General features: G+C 56.4%; 1 protein-coding gene and 1 long non-coding RNA gene across 3 annotated transcripts in view; one reads left to right on the top strand and one right to left on the bottom strand.

The window, feature by feature from the left end:
- Positions 1-18,444, bottom strand: part of ABTB2 (ankyrin repeat and BTB domain containing 2) — a 181,600-nt gene that overhangs the window by 8,168 nt on the left and 154,988 nt on the right. The window contains exons 4-13 of one of the 2 annotated variants that reach the window (XM_082343689.1): positions 13,453-13,605; positions 11,931-12,096; positions 8,958-9,047; positions 8,275-8,391; positions 6,192-6,288; positions 5,796-5,931; positions 3,762-3,991; positions 1,953-2,131; positions 1,406-1,511; positions 514-616 (exon numbers count right to left, since the gene is read on the bottom strand). In XM_082343689.1, coding sequence (XP_082199815.1) covers positions 514-616; positions 1,406-1,511; positions 1,953-2,131; positions 3,762-3,991; positions 5,796-5,931; positions 6,192-6,288; positions 8,275-8,391; positions 8,958-9,047; positions 11,931-12,096; positions 13,453-13,605 — 1,377 coding nt within the window. The remainder of the gene's footprint in view (positions 1-513; positions 617-1,405; positions 1,512-1,952; positions 2,132-3,761; positions 3,992-5,795; positions 5,932-6,191; positions 6,289-8,274; positions 8,392-8,957; positions 9,048-11,930; positions 12,097-13,452; positions 13,606-18,444) is intronic. The other variant, XM_082343690.1, reaches the window with a different exon arrangement.
- LOC309606594 lies at positions 7,279-9,421 on the top strand. Its single transcript, XR_014231974.1, has 2 exons — positions 7,279-8,135; positions 8,843-9,421. It is a non-coding gene; the product is annotated as an uncharacterized lncRNA (long non-coding RNA).

The raw sequence follows: 18,444 nt of genomic DNA, 5'->3' as shown, positions 1-18,444 counted from the left end.
ACTTTCACTCCATGGCCGTGTGGCAACGGCACCGTCCACCACCTGACTGGCCACCAGGGCACAGGAGCATTTTAAAAATTACTGCCGTGCTCTCAAAATAATTCTCGGCGAGTGACGTTTTACATCGTCCAGACGGCTGGGCTGAGCCCCATTCTGTCCCTGCTGCCCCCTAGATGAGTGACTGTGACGCCTGCGGCTGGAAAACTGACTTTCGTGCCAGAACATTTATGTTTTCTAATAATCAAAGGCAGCAAGTTGGCCAGAAAGAATACAGCCTCAGAGCTCCTCTTGGAGAACTCTGGGTCCCATCTCGACTGTCCCTCTGTCAACCTGTCCCGTGCCCGCCGTGGGGTGGACGAGGCCTCCGCGCTCCGTGACCTCCCTGTGGGGGGGGCAGAGGCTCGGGGTGCAGCCCCAGTGAGAAGCTCTTCTCCGGCCTGTCCATCACCTTGTATCTACATGAAGCTGCCCAGCCTCCCGGCAGCTGAGACTTCATTAACCCGGGTTGCCTACCTGTTAGAAGCTGTCACCAGCAGGACTTTATGTGCATAAAACAGCTTTCCTTCCACAAGGAAGGTCACATCCGACATCTCCTTGTTGTTCAAAAAGTGAGGATCTGCCAGTAGGGAAGGAGAGGGGGTGACTGAGGAGCCTGCCTCCGGGGGTGTCTTACGTGTGTGTTGGGGGGAGATGGGGTGGGGAATGTGGAGAGCAGAGAAACTGAGGCCAGGCCATGGCACTTGGAAAGGGGAAGGAGGACAAAGAGGAGAGGGAGAGGGAGAGGAAAAGGGGAGGGAGGGGAGGGGAGGGGAGAGGAGGAGGGGAGGGAGGGGAGGGGAGGGGGGAGGGGAGGGAGGGGAGGGAGGGGAGGGGAGGGGAGGGGGGAGGGGAGGGAGGGGAGGGGAGGGGAGGGGGGAGGGGAGGGAGGGGAGGGGAGGGGAGGGGGGAGGGGAGGGAGGGGAGGGGAGGGGAGGGGGGAGGGGGGAGGGGAGGGGAGGGGAGGAGGGAGGGGAAGGGAGGAGGGAGGGGAGGGGAGGAGGGAGGGGAGGGGAGGAGGGAGGGGAGGGGGAGGGGAGGGGAGAGGAGGAGGGGAGGGGAGAGGAGGAGGGGAGGGGAGAGGAGGAGGGGAGGGGAGGGGAGGAGGGGAGGGGAGGGGAGGAGGGGAGGGGAGAGGAGGAGGGGAGGGGAGGGGAGAGGAGGAGGGGAGGGGAGGGGAGAGGAGGAGGGGAGGGGAGGGGAGAGGAGGAGGGGAGGGGAGGGGAGAGGAGGAGGGGAGGGGAGGGGAGAGGAGGAGGGGAGGGGAGAGGAGGAGGGGAGGGGAGGGGAGAGGAGGAGGGGAGGGGAGGGGAGAGGAGGAGGGGAGGGAGGCCTGGCAAGCGCGGGTGGCCGGTGGGGAAGGCCTCACCTAGCCTGGCCGGCGGGGTCTTGCGGAGCTCGGGGATGCTGGGGATAGGGCTGCTGCCATAGCAGTGCGTGAAGATGGCAGCCAGCTGCTGGATGACAGAGTCGTTCTGTGGGGGGAGAGGCAGGGAGGGGCCATGAGCTCAACGCCCCATCCTGTGGCCGTCTGTTTACAGCTCCCGATACATCGGGCCAACTTCAGAAGTCCAGGCCAGGATCAGAGCAGCCGCTGCCTTTTGCTCCTCCTGGAGGTGGCCTGGTGAGGGAGGCCTGTCCCTTCAACACTGATTCCCCAAATCGCTTTTTTGGCCGGGCTCCAGCCCAGACAAATCCACGGCCTCTGCAGCCAAGCGGTGCGCGTGTGCGTGTGGGGTGGGCGTCCACCCGCGTGCGTGAAGGTGCCTGTGTCCATCTGTCCGTGTGAGGGGTTGTCCCTGTGTCTGTCTGCCTATGCGTAGGTCTCCGTGTCCGTCCCATGGTCTGCTGGGGCCGCGGGCTCTGGAGCCTGGGTTCTCTGAGCTTGGGGCAGGGACCTGCCCGGAGACACTCACCTTGCTGGTCTTGAGGATGTCGAACATGAGCTGCAAGCCCTCGGTCACCAGCTCCTCGTTGTATTCCTCCTCCTTGATGGAGCTGAAATCCCGCAGGAGGCTCTGCACCACCGAGTACCGAGACTGGGAGAAGGACGTCCTCAGAGACTCGATCCAGACGTGCAGCTTCCAGGGGACGCCTGGGCCCGGGCAGGGGAAGGGCAGCAGTCAGCCCCTGGGCAGAGCGCTCCCCGCAGGGCCCACCGAGCCCACCTCCCGACGAACCCCTTCCTGGCAGGCTCTCTTGCGATGCACCCAGTGTCTGCAGAGCAGGGGGCAGCCCCCAGCCCCCTCGGTGTAGCCAGTAAGGAAAGCTTCCGTTCACCCTGACGGGCCTCCCTGAGAGATGAGAGGGCGCCCCAGGTTCCTGTCAGGTGAGGTGGAGGAATGCCTCCGGACCAAGTGCAGGGAGCCTGAGCTCTGAAAATCCACAGCTCAGCCTGGGGACTTTCAAGCGCCATCCCAGCACCCACACTGGCCCCACTCCTTGTTGGGCCCTGGAATTACTTACTGGGGGAGGACCCATTATAATTACGAGGGGTAGCCTGGGAGACTCGGATACCCGGAGGATATGCAGGGTGCTTGGGGACGCAGGGGCTCCCTGCCTGTCAAGAAGCCTGAAATCAACCCTGTCCTATTGCAGAGGGCTTTTCCTAGCGCCCAGCTCACTGGTCTGTTTGTGCACATCCAGTGCCACGTAATTACTGTTTACCAGCTCCCTAGAGTGTGTCGGTGGGGCCGCAGAGCAACTTACAACTACTTTGGAAAGATCACCACAAAAACTAGTGATGTTTCTGATAATTAGAGGGATTGCTTCTTACTCCCCCACCTCACCATGGGTTAAAAAAGGACCGATGGCATCCCCTGCCCCCCACGACGACGTGCGTAACGTTAGCATCGCTGGTTGACTGACTGTATGCAGGAGCCCATTTCACAGAGAAGAACACTGAGGCTGGCTTGCCACAGCAGGGCCATGTGGCCTCCTGCTGCCTTGGCCCAGCGCCGGGCGTTCGTGTGTCATGGCCCCCGGGAGGGTAACGATGCTGTCATCGTGCACTGAGTGCTGATGTTGAGCTGGCACTGGGCTCTGAGCTGCATGTGGCGACACCACAGTCGTAGAGGAGGATCATCAGCACCAGCGAACGTGGCAGGGCTGGGCTCTCCCCCATGTCTGTCTGTCTGACCAGCCTCCCGAGAGGGAAGGAGAAGTCGGCAGGCTTGCAGACCCAAGGAGGTAGGGAGGTTGGCTGAGGGACTGGAGTGCATCTAGTTGACCAGAAATGTAGACCCCTAGTGCTACAGATGCTCCCAGAGCAACACATCCCAGGACTTGACCAGGGAGGTTGGGGGACCTGAGGGCACAGGGCTGGGGTGAGGCTCTTGAGACACATCCCCACTGAGGACTGTCTGAGGCTCAGGGCACCTCCTGTCCTGGCTGTCAGTCACCAGGCCTGGGGGAATTGAGCCCCGCTCTACGCTCAGCTACCTGGCCCTCTCCTGGCCTGAGGAGCAGCAGAGCGTGTGTGTGAGTGTGTGTGCGTGTGTGTGTGCGTGTGTGTGTGTACACGTGTGTGTGTGCGCGCGTGTGAGTGTGTGTGACAGTGTGTGAGTGAGAGCGTGTGTGCGTGTGTGCACGCGTGTGTGAGTGCGTGTGCGCGCGCGTGGGCGTGTGTGTGTGACTGTGTGTGTGCGAGTGCGTGTGTGTGTGTGTGAGTGTGTGCGCACGTGTGTGTGTGTGTGTATGTGTACCCATACGCTGCAAGGTCTCACCCAGTGCCCGCAGCTCCATGGTGATGTCCACGTAGCCGTGCTCCGCGCTGTAGTACATGGCCTCCTGGAGGGCCTTGGTGCGCGTCCGGCTCAGCCTCACGGGCCCCTCGCTGCCACTGCCCTGGCTCGACGTGTCGCTTTCCTCCACGCCCTCAGCCAGGATCTCCTCCAGGGACAGCACGTCTGCTTTGGCCTGCTGCGGCTGCGTCAGGAGCTTCCTCAGGACGTTCCTGTGGGTAAAGGGACGGAGGGTGAGGCCTGAGGCTCCCGCCACGGATGGCGCCCGCCGAGCTGCCTTCTGGCGCCGCGGGGTCCAGATGGGCAGCTACGGGGCATCTGCGGGCACAAAGCGCTCATGGTCTTCCCGTCCCAGGCAGGCTGGGCCAGGGCTCCCAGCGACCCCCATCCCTGGCCGCCTGGGTGAGTAAGGGGAAGGTGCAGGAGACCTCTCCCTTCTGCCATCCAGGTGGGGCCGAGAAGTCGTGGGCTCTGAGACCAAGCAGGTTCTGCCATCCTGTGTGATCTCGGATAGGTTGTTCTGCCTCTCTGAGCCCTGACGGCTTTGTCATCTGTAGGACAGGGCATCAGCATCATGCTCTCCCGGTGAACGTGAGGCCAGTGTGATGACATCAAATGCAGAGCCTGATACCTAGCAGTCCTCCTAATAGCAGCCAACTTTACACATGTAAAAGTGTCCGAAACATAGGACATGCTTATACTCATTTCTTCCTTTCCCTCTATTAATAAGAATGAAGTGAAGCTGCATTTTATACTGAATTCATTAATATACACAGATGTGTAGAACACTGGATGCTCGATGCAGCATATTCCCATGTACCGCGGCACTTAACCCTGAGCGATCCCGCGAACCTCGCCACTCGTGGGCGATGACTACATCTTGCTCACGGTCACACTGAGCAGGATGAAGACTCAGACCCAGAGCTTCAAGCCCCAGGCTCGTCCTGTCACATCCTGTGGGCCGGGGCGCTGGGCAGGCTGCAGCAGGGGCAGGCCCACAGGTCACCTGGGGCTGAGCCTCCTCCCGGCGGCCCTGCCCACCCCTTCCCCTACTCGGTGATGGAGGCCCGGCAGGGACCCCCTCGAGGGACCTGGGTCATCCCGCTGTAGCTCTGTCAGTTCAGCAATTTAACAGGGCACCCAGTCCGGCGTGAGCTGGCACGTGACAGTGAGCGCCCACCGCGCCCACCCAAGGAGCCCGTGTTCCAGAGAGAGAGTGGGAAGCCGATCAGCAGAGGGGCAACTCCACGCGGGGTGAAGAGGCCACAGCCGGGGGGAAAACGCGGGCACTGGGCGGGGTAGAGAGGCCTGGAGGCCGTGCCCTGCGAGGTGGTGCCTGAGGGCAGGGCTGGTGGAGATGGGTGAGAGCGGGGGGCCGGGCGCAGAAGGCGGGGAGGAGAAGCACGCTGGGAGCGGACCACAGCAAAGGCACAGTCCGGGCTTGAGAACGGCAAGTAGGTGTCCCGCCTGCCCTCTCTGCCTTCTACTCACCTCTTCCCTGTCCCCCTCTGCCCCGAGCTGCCTAACGGCTCTGCTCTCACCCCTGCCCTCTCACAGCCCTGGCCCCCGCAAAGCAAGGTCCACCAGCTGCTCCTGGAGCGAGACGCGATCTCCTGCTGCAGAGCCCCCAGCGGCGTCTTCGTGGTGGAGCTGCCTGCTGTGTGGACGCCTCTAGCGCCCCAGGCCACTGCAGGCACCGGAGGAGCACCCCAGGCGCGGGAAGGGATGGGGTCCTGGGTGGCTGCAGGGTGGAGAGCCTTACGGGGGAATGGGAGGGCCTGCTCCAGTCCCACGTCTGCCAGGAACTGGCTGTAGGACCTCTAAGCAACACAGCGTCTCCGGGCCTCCAACATCGGGGGCCCCCGCGCTGCCTGAAGACCTATCTTCTTTCCGGCCGGTGTGCACGCAGCCATCCCCGGCCCCCATCTCTGGAAGGATCTCCAGGCCTAGCGCTTCTGCTCCTGAGAGCCTGCTTCATGCCCCACAGCACACGGGGCAGGAAGCCCGGGCGGGTACCTGTGGCCATGGGCGGCTGAGTGGCTGAAGCAGTTCATATCCTCGTGGAGGGAGGAGGCCATGCCGTTGGTTTCGAGCATGCTGAGGAGGGGGTCGGCGCCCCGGCCGAGCAGCAAGCTGACCAGCTCGTAGTTCCCTGAAAGACAAGGTGGACCAAGGATGCTCCCACCGCCCGTGTCACTGCCCCTCTGCTGGGCCTGCCTGGGCAGTGAGTGTGGCAGAAACACTGACGATGGGGTGAAGGGGAGCCCCTGGGACCCAGAAGGAGGGGCTTCAAGGCTCGCCACAGGGATCTGCGTGCGCAGCTCAGCCAGGCCGGGTGACACCATGGGGAGGAGCAGGTGGAGCCGTGGGGCAGGAGGGGACCCTCACTGCGCAGGGCAGCGGTGTACCTACCGGCTGCAGAAGCCAGCTGCAGGGGTGTCTCCGCGTAGCTGTCCTCGCCACCGGTCACTGCCAAGCCCTCCACGTGGGCACCGGCGTCCAGCAGCAACTGCCATGGCACAGGGAGGACACTTCAGCGTTGTAGGGAGTGTCTGGGGCATGTGCAGGGGAGGCTTTGGGGAGGGACCTGTAGTTCCCTCCTGGCATGTGACCAAGGACCGGCTCACCCGGGTGTCCAGGCAACCAGAATTTTAGAACTCTTGGTTACCTTCAGGGCTCTAAGTGTCTAGAATCTTCACCTCCATTCCTGTGGCCTTGGACCAAGCCCCTAAGCTATAGGGACCTCTGAGCTATTTCTCCCTTTCAAACAGTTTCCTACAAACTGGCCGCAGTGATCTTTGTAAGAACTCACACAGATGAGCAGAAAAGAAGGTACCACCCCTCAATCAACCGGGGGAAACCGGGGCTCTGGAGGCAGCAGAGGTAGTGGGAACGGCAGAGGTGTTAGAGCTGAGTGCCAGTGCTGGCCACAGACCAGTGGGTGACCTGGGGCAGGTACCTCAACTCCCCAAACCTCAGTCTTCCTCATCTGGAAAATGCAAAAGAGGCCCGCCTTGCAGCCTTGTTGGGGATGAAGTGAAACGGTACTCACCTCTCCATAGGGGCTCAATAACTAGTAGCTTTTAGGGTTCCCATCAGAGAGGTTTGGCGAGCTACCCAAGGCTGGGAAGTCCAGGGCTGGGGCAGAACCTCACTGTCTGGGACACCAGGTGGCCTCTCCCCATTCCAGCAAGGGCACGTCTTGCAGGGGACAGATGGGGCAGGGCTGACAGATACCAGTTCCAGCTGAGCCGGCTGGCTCTGCCCTGGGGCAGGGGTGGGTCTGCGCCACCGAGAGGTGACTTCAGCTCCATCTCACCTTTCCTGACCGGCTGCTCTGGAGGGAGCCGCCTTCCAACCCTCCCAGGTTTCCAGAGACCAAAGCCTCCTCAGAGCCCGAGCTCGGCCGGCTAAGGCAACGCCGCACCCCCGTCACCTGGAGACCAGGTCCGAGGGGCCCAGGCTGACCTCTCAGCCTCCCCACAGCGTGGAGCATGGGGGCGGCTGCCGGTGGGAGGCTCCCATCAGGCAGAAAGGGCACCGCTGCCTGAGCCAGTGTGCCAAGGTGGAAGAGGAAGAGGCCTGCCCGTCAGGGTGAAAATGGGCACCAGTCCAGGTGAGTCCAGGGCACAGCCCTGCAGGCCAGTCTGGGCTAGCGTGGAACTCTGCTCAGGGCCTTAGGAGGACGCGCACCAAAAAGCAAGCAGGATGTGGCAGTCAGCCCACTGACCACCATTTACTGCATCCCTCGTATAGGCCAGGCCTGGGTGCACAGCGACAAACAGGCCGGACTTGACCCCTGCCCTCAAAGGCCCCGCAATCCAGCAGACAGCAAGGGTGTAATACGAACTCCCAGGAAGGAGTCTGGAATCCTGTGGGCCTGTGGCCTGAGGAGTGAAGGAGTCTGGGAGCCGAGTGGCAGTGTCACCATGCCCCATCCACAGCTTCCACTTCTAGGCCTGAACCCCCTCCTCACGCCAGCCACAGCTCCTGGGATCAAGGTGGGCACAGTGTGGCTTGGCTTGACAGGCGAGCTGTGCCAATCTGAGTCCTCTTTCAGGAACTGGGGAGCTGCAAGACTACACCTGCTACCCGGGAGGGGCAGAACCGGAAGGACAGCATGATGTACAGAGCCGGCAGAACTCAGGAGGGAGTGAAAACAGCTAAGGGTTGGAAAGATTACTGGAGGAGAGAAACGGAGCACACCTGCACAGATTCCAGATTCCAGCACGCCCCAGGACTCACCCACAGATGCAGAGACGCCAGGCAGGCCTGGTACTGCTTGGGCCTGAGTCTTGCTCCCTGAAATTCTCACATGCATCCTCACACTGAAGGCTGCTCCTGGAGGCAGACCAGGTGGGTCTTTGCTGACCAAGTGAGCTAGCCTTAACCAGTGCCTCTGGTGTCTCTGACTCCAGGCTGCTGCTCACACAGGTAAGGCTGGGGCTACGCCTGGGGCTCAAACCACTCAGCAAGCTGGGGGCACGCTGCGTACCTGGCAGGAGCTCACCTGGACCACAGAGATGTGTCCATGCAGCACAGCAAATGTCAGTGAGGTCCAGTGCCGGCTGTCAGGGTGGATGGAGGGATGCTTGGGAGAGTTGCTTGGAACCTGGAAAAATACCACAAATGATCAGTGTTTCCTAGGTCAGTGACATTCCTGGGCAGGTGACACAGGCGCCTGAGCTAAGGGGAGCCCTGCAGGGATGGTGACTAGGAGTCAGCTCAAGAGCTTTCTACATTCGATTGGCAATGTCTGCCTGGAGTACCCTGTGGAAAAGGCTCAAAAGGATGTTCTATTAGTGATGTCTGCCCTGGGCAGAGAGATGGCAGAGAGGGAACACTTTATGCCTCAGAGGGAGGTAGAGCAAGAAGTATCTGGGGATGGTGAGGATGGCTGGGGATTAGGTTGATAAAATGGGAAAGGTGCTACAGTAACAGAATCACGGCCATTCTCTCTGCTCGACTCCCCTCTGAGCTCACTTCCTCTCTGACAAAAAATTCAAATCTTGAGGAAAAACCCTCTTTGCTAACTGTGATCTCTGTGCATCTTGCGTCTTCAGTCCTCTGAGACACGTCTAGTTGTCCAAAACATCACAGCCAGCATGGATGATGAAGACCTTGGGGTGTTCTCTTGCTGGGTTAGGAGCCCGGTGCAGCCCTTGGGAGCTTTCTCACCTGGATGTCCAAGTTTGCTCCAGCATCAATTAACATCTGGACCATCGCTTCATCCCCAGCGGCACAGGCATACATCAGCGGCGTCATACCCTACATGAACCAAAGGCAGATGCTGAACTGTCTGGAAACAGAACACGAGGACACGTGTTCCATAGGTGTCTGCCCCAGAAACCAGATCCAGGTCTTCCTGCTTGACCAGCTGCTCATCCTGAACAATCCTGTGTCTTGTGCTGAAAAAGACAACCTGCCCCTCCTAGGCCCACTGGACGTATGACACCTGAAGGATGAGGAGGGGACATTTCCATGAGCACTACAGGTCGCCAGAAGGGCAAAGGGCACAGGCCCTATGACCAGACTCTGGTGCAAAGGCTACTTCTGCTGTAAACTTTGTACAAGTTACTTGTACTCCTCTGTGCCTCAGTTTCTTTATCTTTAAAATGGGAATAACAACAGTATCTACTTCATTGGGTTCTTGTAAAGAGTATGAGTTACTATGTATAAAGTGCTTAGTACAGCTAACTAAGGATAAGCTAACTAATTAAAATAACACAACGACACTATCACTGATACTATGTTACACTGGCACATCCAAACCCACCCCGGGCCCTGTGCTGGTAAATCACCGTGTGAAGTGACTTACATGCATCGTCTCATTTAATGACCATACCATCCCTATTAGGGAGGTTCTGTTATTGTCCTCACTTCACAGATGAGGAGCAGAGAGGGGGATTAACTTGCCCAACAGTCACACAGTAAGTAAGAGGATGAACTCAGCTGGAACCCAGGTCTGCCTCAGCTGCGAAGCTCTCCCTTGAGGCATCTCACGGAGGGTGGAGAGGTCGACTTCAACATCTCGTGCTGTGAGCAGTTCGGAGCTTTTCTGAAAGCTGAGGCCCAATCCCTCCCTGAGTTTAGGTGGGCGATTAACGGAGCTGCCTCCCTGGGGGGGAATCTCCTCTGTGGCCAGTAATAGCAAAGGCAGCGGTGGAAAGTGTTATTCCACAGCTGGATGCCGGCAAGCATTTGTCTGGAGCCCCGTGATGTTATTTATTAGGTTATCTGTGTGTAGACAAGATCTCCTTACCTCATAAATCCTTGCCTAGTGCCCAGAGATAAAGAAATGGCCCGAGATTAATCACGGGTGAGAGGCCTGTTTACCCACAGATCATTCTGCAGACACTGAGGCTGAGGGAACAAACAGGATCGGACATTTAGAGAAAAGCCCACTGCCACCGAGTGAGAATCTGGCTTTGTTTTATTCCCCTTGGCACATGCTTGACTTCTTTTTTCTCCACACATCTGTACATGATTCGGAGTGTAAACCAGGCTACAAGCCTTCTAAGGAGAAACTACTTTTTTCGTGTTGGCCCCTCCCCACTGCAGGTACCTCAAGAGGCTAAATCAAAAGAGGCTGATTAACAGATTTCAGGGATGATCATCATTGTATCGACAACAAAAAACTGGACGAACCTTTATTGAGCATTTACTATGTGCCTGATGTGAAAGCCTCACGATAGCCCTATGGGGCGGGTACTTTATTCCCACATGTTAGAGGTGAGGAGACAGGCTCAGAGGGGTAGAGTAGCTTGTCCAAGCTGCCACAGCTATGACAGGAGGACTAAACTCCAGGTCCGTCTGAGGCTAGTGTCCATGGGCTTCCCCACCGCACTGCTGGAGGAAGATGATGACCCCCCAGGATGAAAGCCCCATAGCCTGCACTGACAGAGGCACCTCGGGGAGATCCCAGGACCCAGCCTGTCGCCTCCCTGAGCTCGGCCGCAGCGTCCCTGTCCCAGCACACGCCCGACTGTCCCGCCCCGATGCTCCTGCTCCCAGCATCTCCCTTCCCTGGAATGCCTTCCCCACTCCTCTCCGTTGCATCCGATCACCCCTCACTCCAGCTTGGCTCAGATCCCCCAGGAGGAAGCCATCCCTGGCCGCTCAAGCCCGACCTGTCAAAGTCCACTCTGGCTTGGGTTCGCCGGGCACCTCATCATGCTCTCTACCATGCTGTCATCTCATCTGAGAGTGCTATGTGACCCTTCAGCTGTCATTTAACTTCCCTCATGCTTCTGTGTGGGTTTCTAAACCCATATAGGAAACCCATTACCTATATATTGCAGAGCTCACAAAACTATATCAAATACACAAACTGCATCTTCCACAGCGGTGAAGAGCCTGGGGTTGGACCACTTGGGTTCTTCTAATCCCAGCTCTGCTCCTTACTAGTTGTGTGACCTCTGTACCTCAGTTTCCTTATCTATAAAATGGGGATGATACCTACATCATAGGGCTGTGGTCAAGATTAAATGAGTTATTCCGTGCAAAGTGCTTAGAACAATGCCTGCAACACAGTGAGTGCTATATAAATGTTAGCTATTCACAGCAAAAACGAAAAACAAAGCAAGCCAAAAAACTCAAGTTAAATTCTACCTAAAATTGTTAGCTGCCTCCAACACTTCCTATCCCCTCTTCTGGCTTCATTTAACGCCTTAGCACTTTTCACTAACATACTCTGTATTGTGTGTGTGTGTGTGTGTTTCTTAATATCTGTCTCCTCTCTAGAATGTTAACTCGTGAAGGGCAAGGATTTCTAAAGGGCTGGAACGTGGCAGGCACACAGGATGCTCCAAATACAAGTCTCACTGATTATGATCTAGAGCTCGCTATCAAGCTGACTCCTCTGGGCTCTTGCCCAGCCCTGCACCCTCTGGGGCAGCCTCCAGCCTTCCAGTGAGGGGAAGCAGAATCCCCGTTACAAAGGATTTCCAAGGGGTGTTAGGGAAGTCTCTGAGTTGACATTCTACCTGGATGGCAGGGCACGATTCAGGAAGCAGCCCACCTCTTAGAGCACAGAGCTGAGTGGGCGGGTCTCAGGTTTGGGACAGAAGGGACTGTGCCACCGGCTCCAGTGGTCACGAACCCTTGTGGACTCTGGTCCTGAGCCTGGCTGGTGGAGCGCTCACAACACACCTGGTCATCCATGGTGTTCACCCCGTCGGGACCCAGGGCCTCGATCGCCTGGCTGATGAGGTCCGTCCTCCCGCAGTTGAGCATGCGGAAACCCAGGTCCTGGTTGAATTTTTCAGTAGCCGCTCGGGCTTCCAGCCTCCGGAAGGAACTGAAAGAGCATTCGGGTCTGCGCAGAAGAGACCGGGGTGTGTGAGCGTGGCTCTTCCTGCTAGGACACGGCCTCCCTATGAGAGGTGACACAACTGTGCTAGGCTGATGTGTGGTGTGAGGATGAGGGTGGGGGGGGGAGGACTGGGAATTACTATCTAATCGGCAGTGACTGGCCTTGTCACGCTCGGTGACAGGAAGAGCACGTATGTCGGCTGTTCTACGAACACGTTAAAGACGTGCTCTGAGCTCTTGGGAGCTGTCAGTTGTCAGAGACAAAGTTCCCATCTAACATAATCTCTCAGGGGACTGTTCTGAGGAGGAAGTAGCTCCAGCTTTTTGGCCTTGGGCCACAGCTCTTGGCTGTATAGTTTCTGCACAGAGAAGGGCGCACTCTCACTCTCTCAGTCATCGAGGCCAAGCTCCAGTTCTTGCCTCTCCATCCTCTCCCCTCAGCGCTTCCTGGTGAGGCCCCGAAGCGCCAAAGAGACGGCAGAGAGTGGCCCAGACTCCCATTGCAGCCAAGCCGTCCTACCAAGGAGAGTCACAGATAAAACCTGCGTCTGCAGAGGGCACACCACAAGCTTCCAATAGGTGGCTTCAGCCTGGAGTCGTGATTAGGCCAAAGAATAAAAAGTACCTGCCACAGAACGAGGTCCTGGCATTTGTAATGGAGACAGAAGAAGACAAAAAAAAAAAAAAGCAAGGCTCTTCCAGGTCAAGCATGGCCAGAGGAATGTTTCTCTGAAACAACTTCAGGAGGCCAGTCCAATACAAGAGAGGCACATTGGGAAGGTAACTGAGAGCCCAGGCTTGGGGCCATACGGGCCTGGGTTCAAATTCGGACATGGTCACGTTGCTGAGTATCTGTGGACAAGTTACTGTTCCTCCTGACCCTCAGCTTCTCCATCTGAAACATGGGCATTAAAGCCCCTTCTTCTCTGAGGTTGTCACGAGGACTGAGAAAATGCACGTAAAAAGGAAGGGCTCAGAACCGGCCTGCACCTAGGAAGTGCTCCAGAAAATGGTGGTAACCACAGCAAGGAGGGCCCACTTCTGCTGCATACCCCCAAATGGCCCGAAGAGTCGGACTGCGAAAGCTCTCCCACCCAAATCCAAATGGGAGTCTGCTCTGTGGGCCCGACCCGTGGCTGCAGAGGATGCGTCCGAGGGCAGCCAAGGTCCAGAACACATCAGTCCTAACAGGTGGGCTTGTGCAGAGAGCACCTTCGAGCAGCTCGAACGAACCGGCTGCAGCCCCTGCCTGCCGCCCCCTCCCGATGCAGGAGGAGGAGGGAGCAGAGGGTTTACGGGGTGGGGGGGCTGGGCATGGAGACGCACCCCCCCCCCCGCCCCCGCCTCCCTGGGTCCGTACTTGAGCTGCCGGGGCTCACAATCCAGGCCGGGCAGCAGCAGCCGGGCCGCCTGCCGGATGTCGCCGCTGTCCACGGTGAGGCTGCGGCGGTGCTCCGCGTAGGTGATGGCCACGCGCATCCACTCCATCAGTGGCGGCAGCAGCATGAAGGGCCTGGGAGGCAGCAGAGAGAGGAGGTCAGGCCTGGGCGGGCTGCTCCCTGAAGCACAGAAGGGGACCCCCTTGAGCACCCACTCTCAGGACAGCCGCGGAGGCTGGGTCCCCTGTAGCCTTCCGGCGGTGGGAGGCGGAGGGGGCCTGACTCTTCTCCTCACGGAGAGCGCGATCTGCCCCGTTCTACAGGAACTCTGTCAGGACTCGGAAGGAACCCCTGCCATGGGCCACGAGCAGAGCCTGAGGGCCTTAGGTGGCCCATCGAGGAAGGGGTTTGCCAGCGTGTGGAACTGGGGACTCCTGTCGCCTCCACAGGATTCAGACAGGGTCTCCTTCTCTGCAGAGGGGAGAGGAGGCCAGCCTTCTGGGTGCTGGGGTGCAGGGGAAAGAGTCGAACAGACCCAGGCTCCAAACCCAGCTGTGCCGTCAGCAGCTGTGCCCCTTCATCACCACAGACAACACCCCGAGGCTGTTTCCTTCTTCACTTGCGAGATGGGGCAGTCCCCACTTCTCAGGATCATTGTGAGGCCGCGTGAGACGACACATGGCACACTACCTGTGTGTGGTTGACAGACACCCCCTCCTCAACTGACCCCGTGCTGAGGTGGGCCTATGTCGCTTCCTGTGGCAGGCAGGGTGGCCCCAGGCTGGCGCCCGAGGTCCTCCAGGGAGGACCGGTCCCAGGACCTATGTCACACCCAGAACCCATGGCCACGGTGTGGGGCAGCTAGGAGGAGGCAGGGAGAGGCGGTTCAGAAAGGCCTCTGAGCTACAAACTCAGGGGGCACTGGTCACAGGCGTTCTGGGTGCCAGCAGGGGGCACCATTCACAGGGCAGCGACTGGGGCCCCCTGGTGCTGAGCAATACCATGGTCCTGCCACTCAGGGCTGGTCCCTCCCTGCCCCAGGCCCTGCCGTCCCCACCCCACCAAGCTTGACTCCTGTCCTCCGCCCATTCTGGCCCATCTCCCACGGTGAAGACCTCGGAAGACCACTCCACAGCCCAGCAGACCCCATGCTGTGGAGGGGCCCTGACAGCCAGTCTTGGCTTCATGCCTACCGCCCCCCATGCCCCCTCCACACCCCACTTCATCTGATACCCTGGGATCCATGTGCGTTAGGCCCTTGCTGTCGCCGTCTTTCCCCTAGACACGCAGAGAGGTACTCTGTCCAGGAAGACGACCTCCATCCTCTCTCCTCAGCTCCTGAGTAAATCAACTGCAGGGAATCACCTAAAGATGCCCTCACATGACTGATCTCAGATCTCAAAAGCTTAGGTCATCTTCAAAGTTTGCAAAGCTTCTCTTCTTGAGGGCAAAGGATGCTTTTATTTATTTATTTAAAAAGATAATCAGATGGGATTCTGGAAAGTGGTTCATTCAGAAATTATTTTGATGCCCTGGTTCTGTCATTTCTGAAAATATTTCTAGGTTTGAGTCATTTCACTGGTGCACTGAGTGTACCAATCGCTATGGTGACAAGGCGGCCACAGGCTGGGAAAGCCTTGTAGCCTTGGCCTTCAAGGATGCCCAGAACCTCACTCAGCTTACTTTCCAAGCCTGGCTCACATCTTTCATCAGGACACACCTGACCATCAGGCATTTGTGGTTCTCAAGCCCACCCTGCCCGTTCCCACCTCCTCACAAGAACGAACCAGCTCTCACCTCTGCCCATCCAGATCCTATTTATCCTTCAAGGCTTAGTTCCAATGCCACTTCTTTCTAGAAGCCTTCCCACATCCCTTTTCCAAAGAAAATAATCTCTTCCTTCTCCAAGATCCCTTAGAATTCTATTCCAGAATGAATATGTCTCATCTTCCTGACTAGGTTATTCCTCTTCAGGACAAGAACGATGCCTTCATCATCTCTGGTTCTCTAAAATACACCCAGCACAGGTCCTAGACACAACAGATCCTCAATGAACCGAATGACTGCAAGGATGGCTAAGCATCAGGAACGTGGCATAATGCATCCAAGTTATCAGTTCTGGACCAAGTCCTGTTTCTGCCCAGAAAAGAATGGCATATACTTTTCAAAGTCACAACATGGACTCGTTAGAGCGGGAAGCCAGGACCCTATGCGGGGAGCTTGTAGAATCCAGGAAGGAACAACTATCCCTTTGTGAATTACTCCCCTGTTTCCAAGAACTTCTTTAATTGTGAATGCCCATTTGAATTCCCCCCAAATGTTATTTTGGAATTTTACAATTCTTACACTCCAATGCTACAAGGCAAGCTCAGAGACATACTTCTACATGTCAGTCCTTCTGATCCAAAGGGAAGGTTTTATCTAAACCACCAGCATTGGAGACTGAAGGGTAAACAAAAAGACAGTTCGTGGATTTGCCAGCCATTCTTCCCTATTGTGGCCAACGGCCAAGACAAAGAGCCAAGTGTGGCCACAAACGCTCTAAACAGCATCTCCCAGCTGCACTACGGGAAATCCAAGAGGGAACTCAGGAAACCATGAAGTCTAATCAGATGGTGTCATGATTCATTCTCCCGCCTTGTGCCTCTTATAACTCGGCACATGAAAAGACACAGTGTTGATAACCGGTGGGCAGATACTGGGGATTGGTTCATTCAGCCTCCATTTTACCATCTTAGCTGAAGACGTGGAAAATTGAAAACTACATTTCCCAGACTTCTTTGCAAATTAGGCTTCACCATTAAGACGTAGCTGCCCGAGATCTGGTAAATGGATGTGAGGCGGAGGCCACCTTTGTGTCCCCTTTGCTCGTTTCTGCTAGCAAGCCAACTCATAAAACATGAGGGATTTTTTTCCCCCTACAGAGCATTCCGGTGTCCATTTCCCAACTTCCTGAGTGCTCCAGAGGCAGCAGTACTGCTATTGAAGGCAACGGCAGAAACTTCTTGACTCCAGCTTCAATCCTGAATTGCAGTTCCCAGGGTTATCTCAGAGGGAGTAGCCCCCATGCTAGCAAGTTTTGTATTGTCCTTGGAGTCATTCCTGGAGTTCAGCCTTGAACCTGCTCCTTGAGTCCTTCCAATGATTCTTTTGGCACCTAATTCCCTGCATTAAATCCCTTCCTGTTTAAAGCACCTAAGGTGTTTTCTGTTTCCTGAATTGCACACTGATTAATATTCTCAACATACAAAAATCCTTCAGGGTTAAAATTGTCACTCTGCCTCTGGGGTGGTGGCTGGTGCCCACCTGCCCACAAACAAGGCCATTGCAGCCCCCCAAATGACCCCTTCAGGCCTTTCTCCAAGGAGAAATGGTGGGTGTCTACCCACCTCCTTGACCTGTGGCCCATAGGAAGGTAAAATGACAAGCAATTCATGGACTTTCTCAGTAACATCCTTCCCTTGGCCTGTGGGTTCCAGGCTACTATTTCCTTTCTGGTAATTTCATCTAGCCCACTGGGCATGCTGAGAAACTGGCCTGCATTACTGGACATTCTGGAAAATCCCTATAAAAACTCCCATCTGTACCGGCCATGGCTGCATCCTAACTGTGGAGTGAAAAGGCTCTAGAGGGGCAAAGCTGGGAATGACTGAGTATGCGTCATCCCCAGGGTCTCTCTGCTTGGTTCCCTCCCAGAGAAAAAAACCTGTTTCCCTCTTCTTGCCTTTTCCCTAGGCTGAGTGGGGCTGCAAGCCCCTGACTTTCCCCTTTGCTGGGTCTGGCACCACAGAATAGCGGTTCTCAAGCACTTTGGCCTCAGGATCCCCTTTGTACTTTTACAAATTACTGAGGCCCCCAAAGAGCTTTTATTTATGTGTATTGTTCTAGCGCTAATTATTGTATCAGAAATTAAAACAGAGAACTTCAAACATCAATACACAAACTCATATCCCGTCAGCCATCAGAGTGATACTATGCTCACATGTCACACAGCTTCTGGAAAACTCCCTGGAAACTTGTGAGAAAATGAGTCAAAAGGCAAATAACACCTTATTATTATGAATATAATTTTGACCCTGTGGACTTCTGAGAAGTCTCATTGAGAACCACTGCCTTAGACAACTGTAGTCGATCCCTAAGGCAAGGCTGCTCTCAGGCGTGGGGCTGGGATTCTGTCCCAGTCCAGCCAATTCTAGAATGGTGTGTGCTTTATATGCATGCTCCCGGCCTAAGGATCTGAGGATCCCACGCTGAATCCTCACTGGGAGACAGCCCTAGTTTTAGGAAGCAACCGAACTGGCTCTGTAACCTTGGGCAGATCATTACCCTCTTTGGGCCTGTTTTTCTTTTAAAGATGGGGTTAAGTCAGTGGTTTCTAGACATTTTCCATCATGAGAAACCCTTTTGCTGTTATTTCACAGCCTCCACATAACAATAGCTGTACCTACTATACAGAGGTCAAGAGCATAGGCTCTGGTGGGAGGCTGCCCTAGGCTGCAATCCACTGCACTCTCAATGAATTAAATTGTGATCCTGTGCAAGTCATCTTATCTCCCTTAGCCTCAGTTGCCCCATCAGCAAAATGGGTATAAATAACAGGACCACCTCACAAGATGGCCAGAAGTATGTACATAAAGGGCTTAGCACAGCATTTGGCACATGGTGAGTTCTTGGTAAAGGTTAACTGTTACTACCATTTTAGTGTCTGTTGGTAGAGAAAACACATGATAGCAGAAAAGGCTATAGGAATCTGGTCCTATTAAATGCCTCAGCTCCAGCTTTCTTCAAGTCCAGCCAATTCCCTCCCCACACCCCCCAACCCTCCAGCGAGTATAAACATGTAAAGCTTGCAAAAGCCTGCCAGCGAGCTGCCCACCACCCACTCATAAAACAGAGCAACAAACACAACCACTATGTGGAGGGTGATCTGGAGACCGTTTCTGGCAGTGCAGGCCCTCGGCCTTGGCTGTCAA

This window comes from Balaenoptera borealis, assembly GCF_965194805.1.
Source record: "Balaenoptera borealis genome assembly, chromosome: 11".
NCBI lineage: Eukaryota > Metazoa > Chordata > Mammalia > Artiodactyla > Balaenopteridae > Balaenoptera > Balaenoptera borealis.
This window is presented reverse-complemented; position numbering and strand designations above follow the sequence as displayed.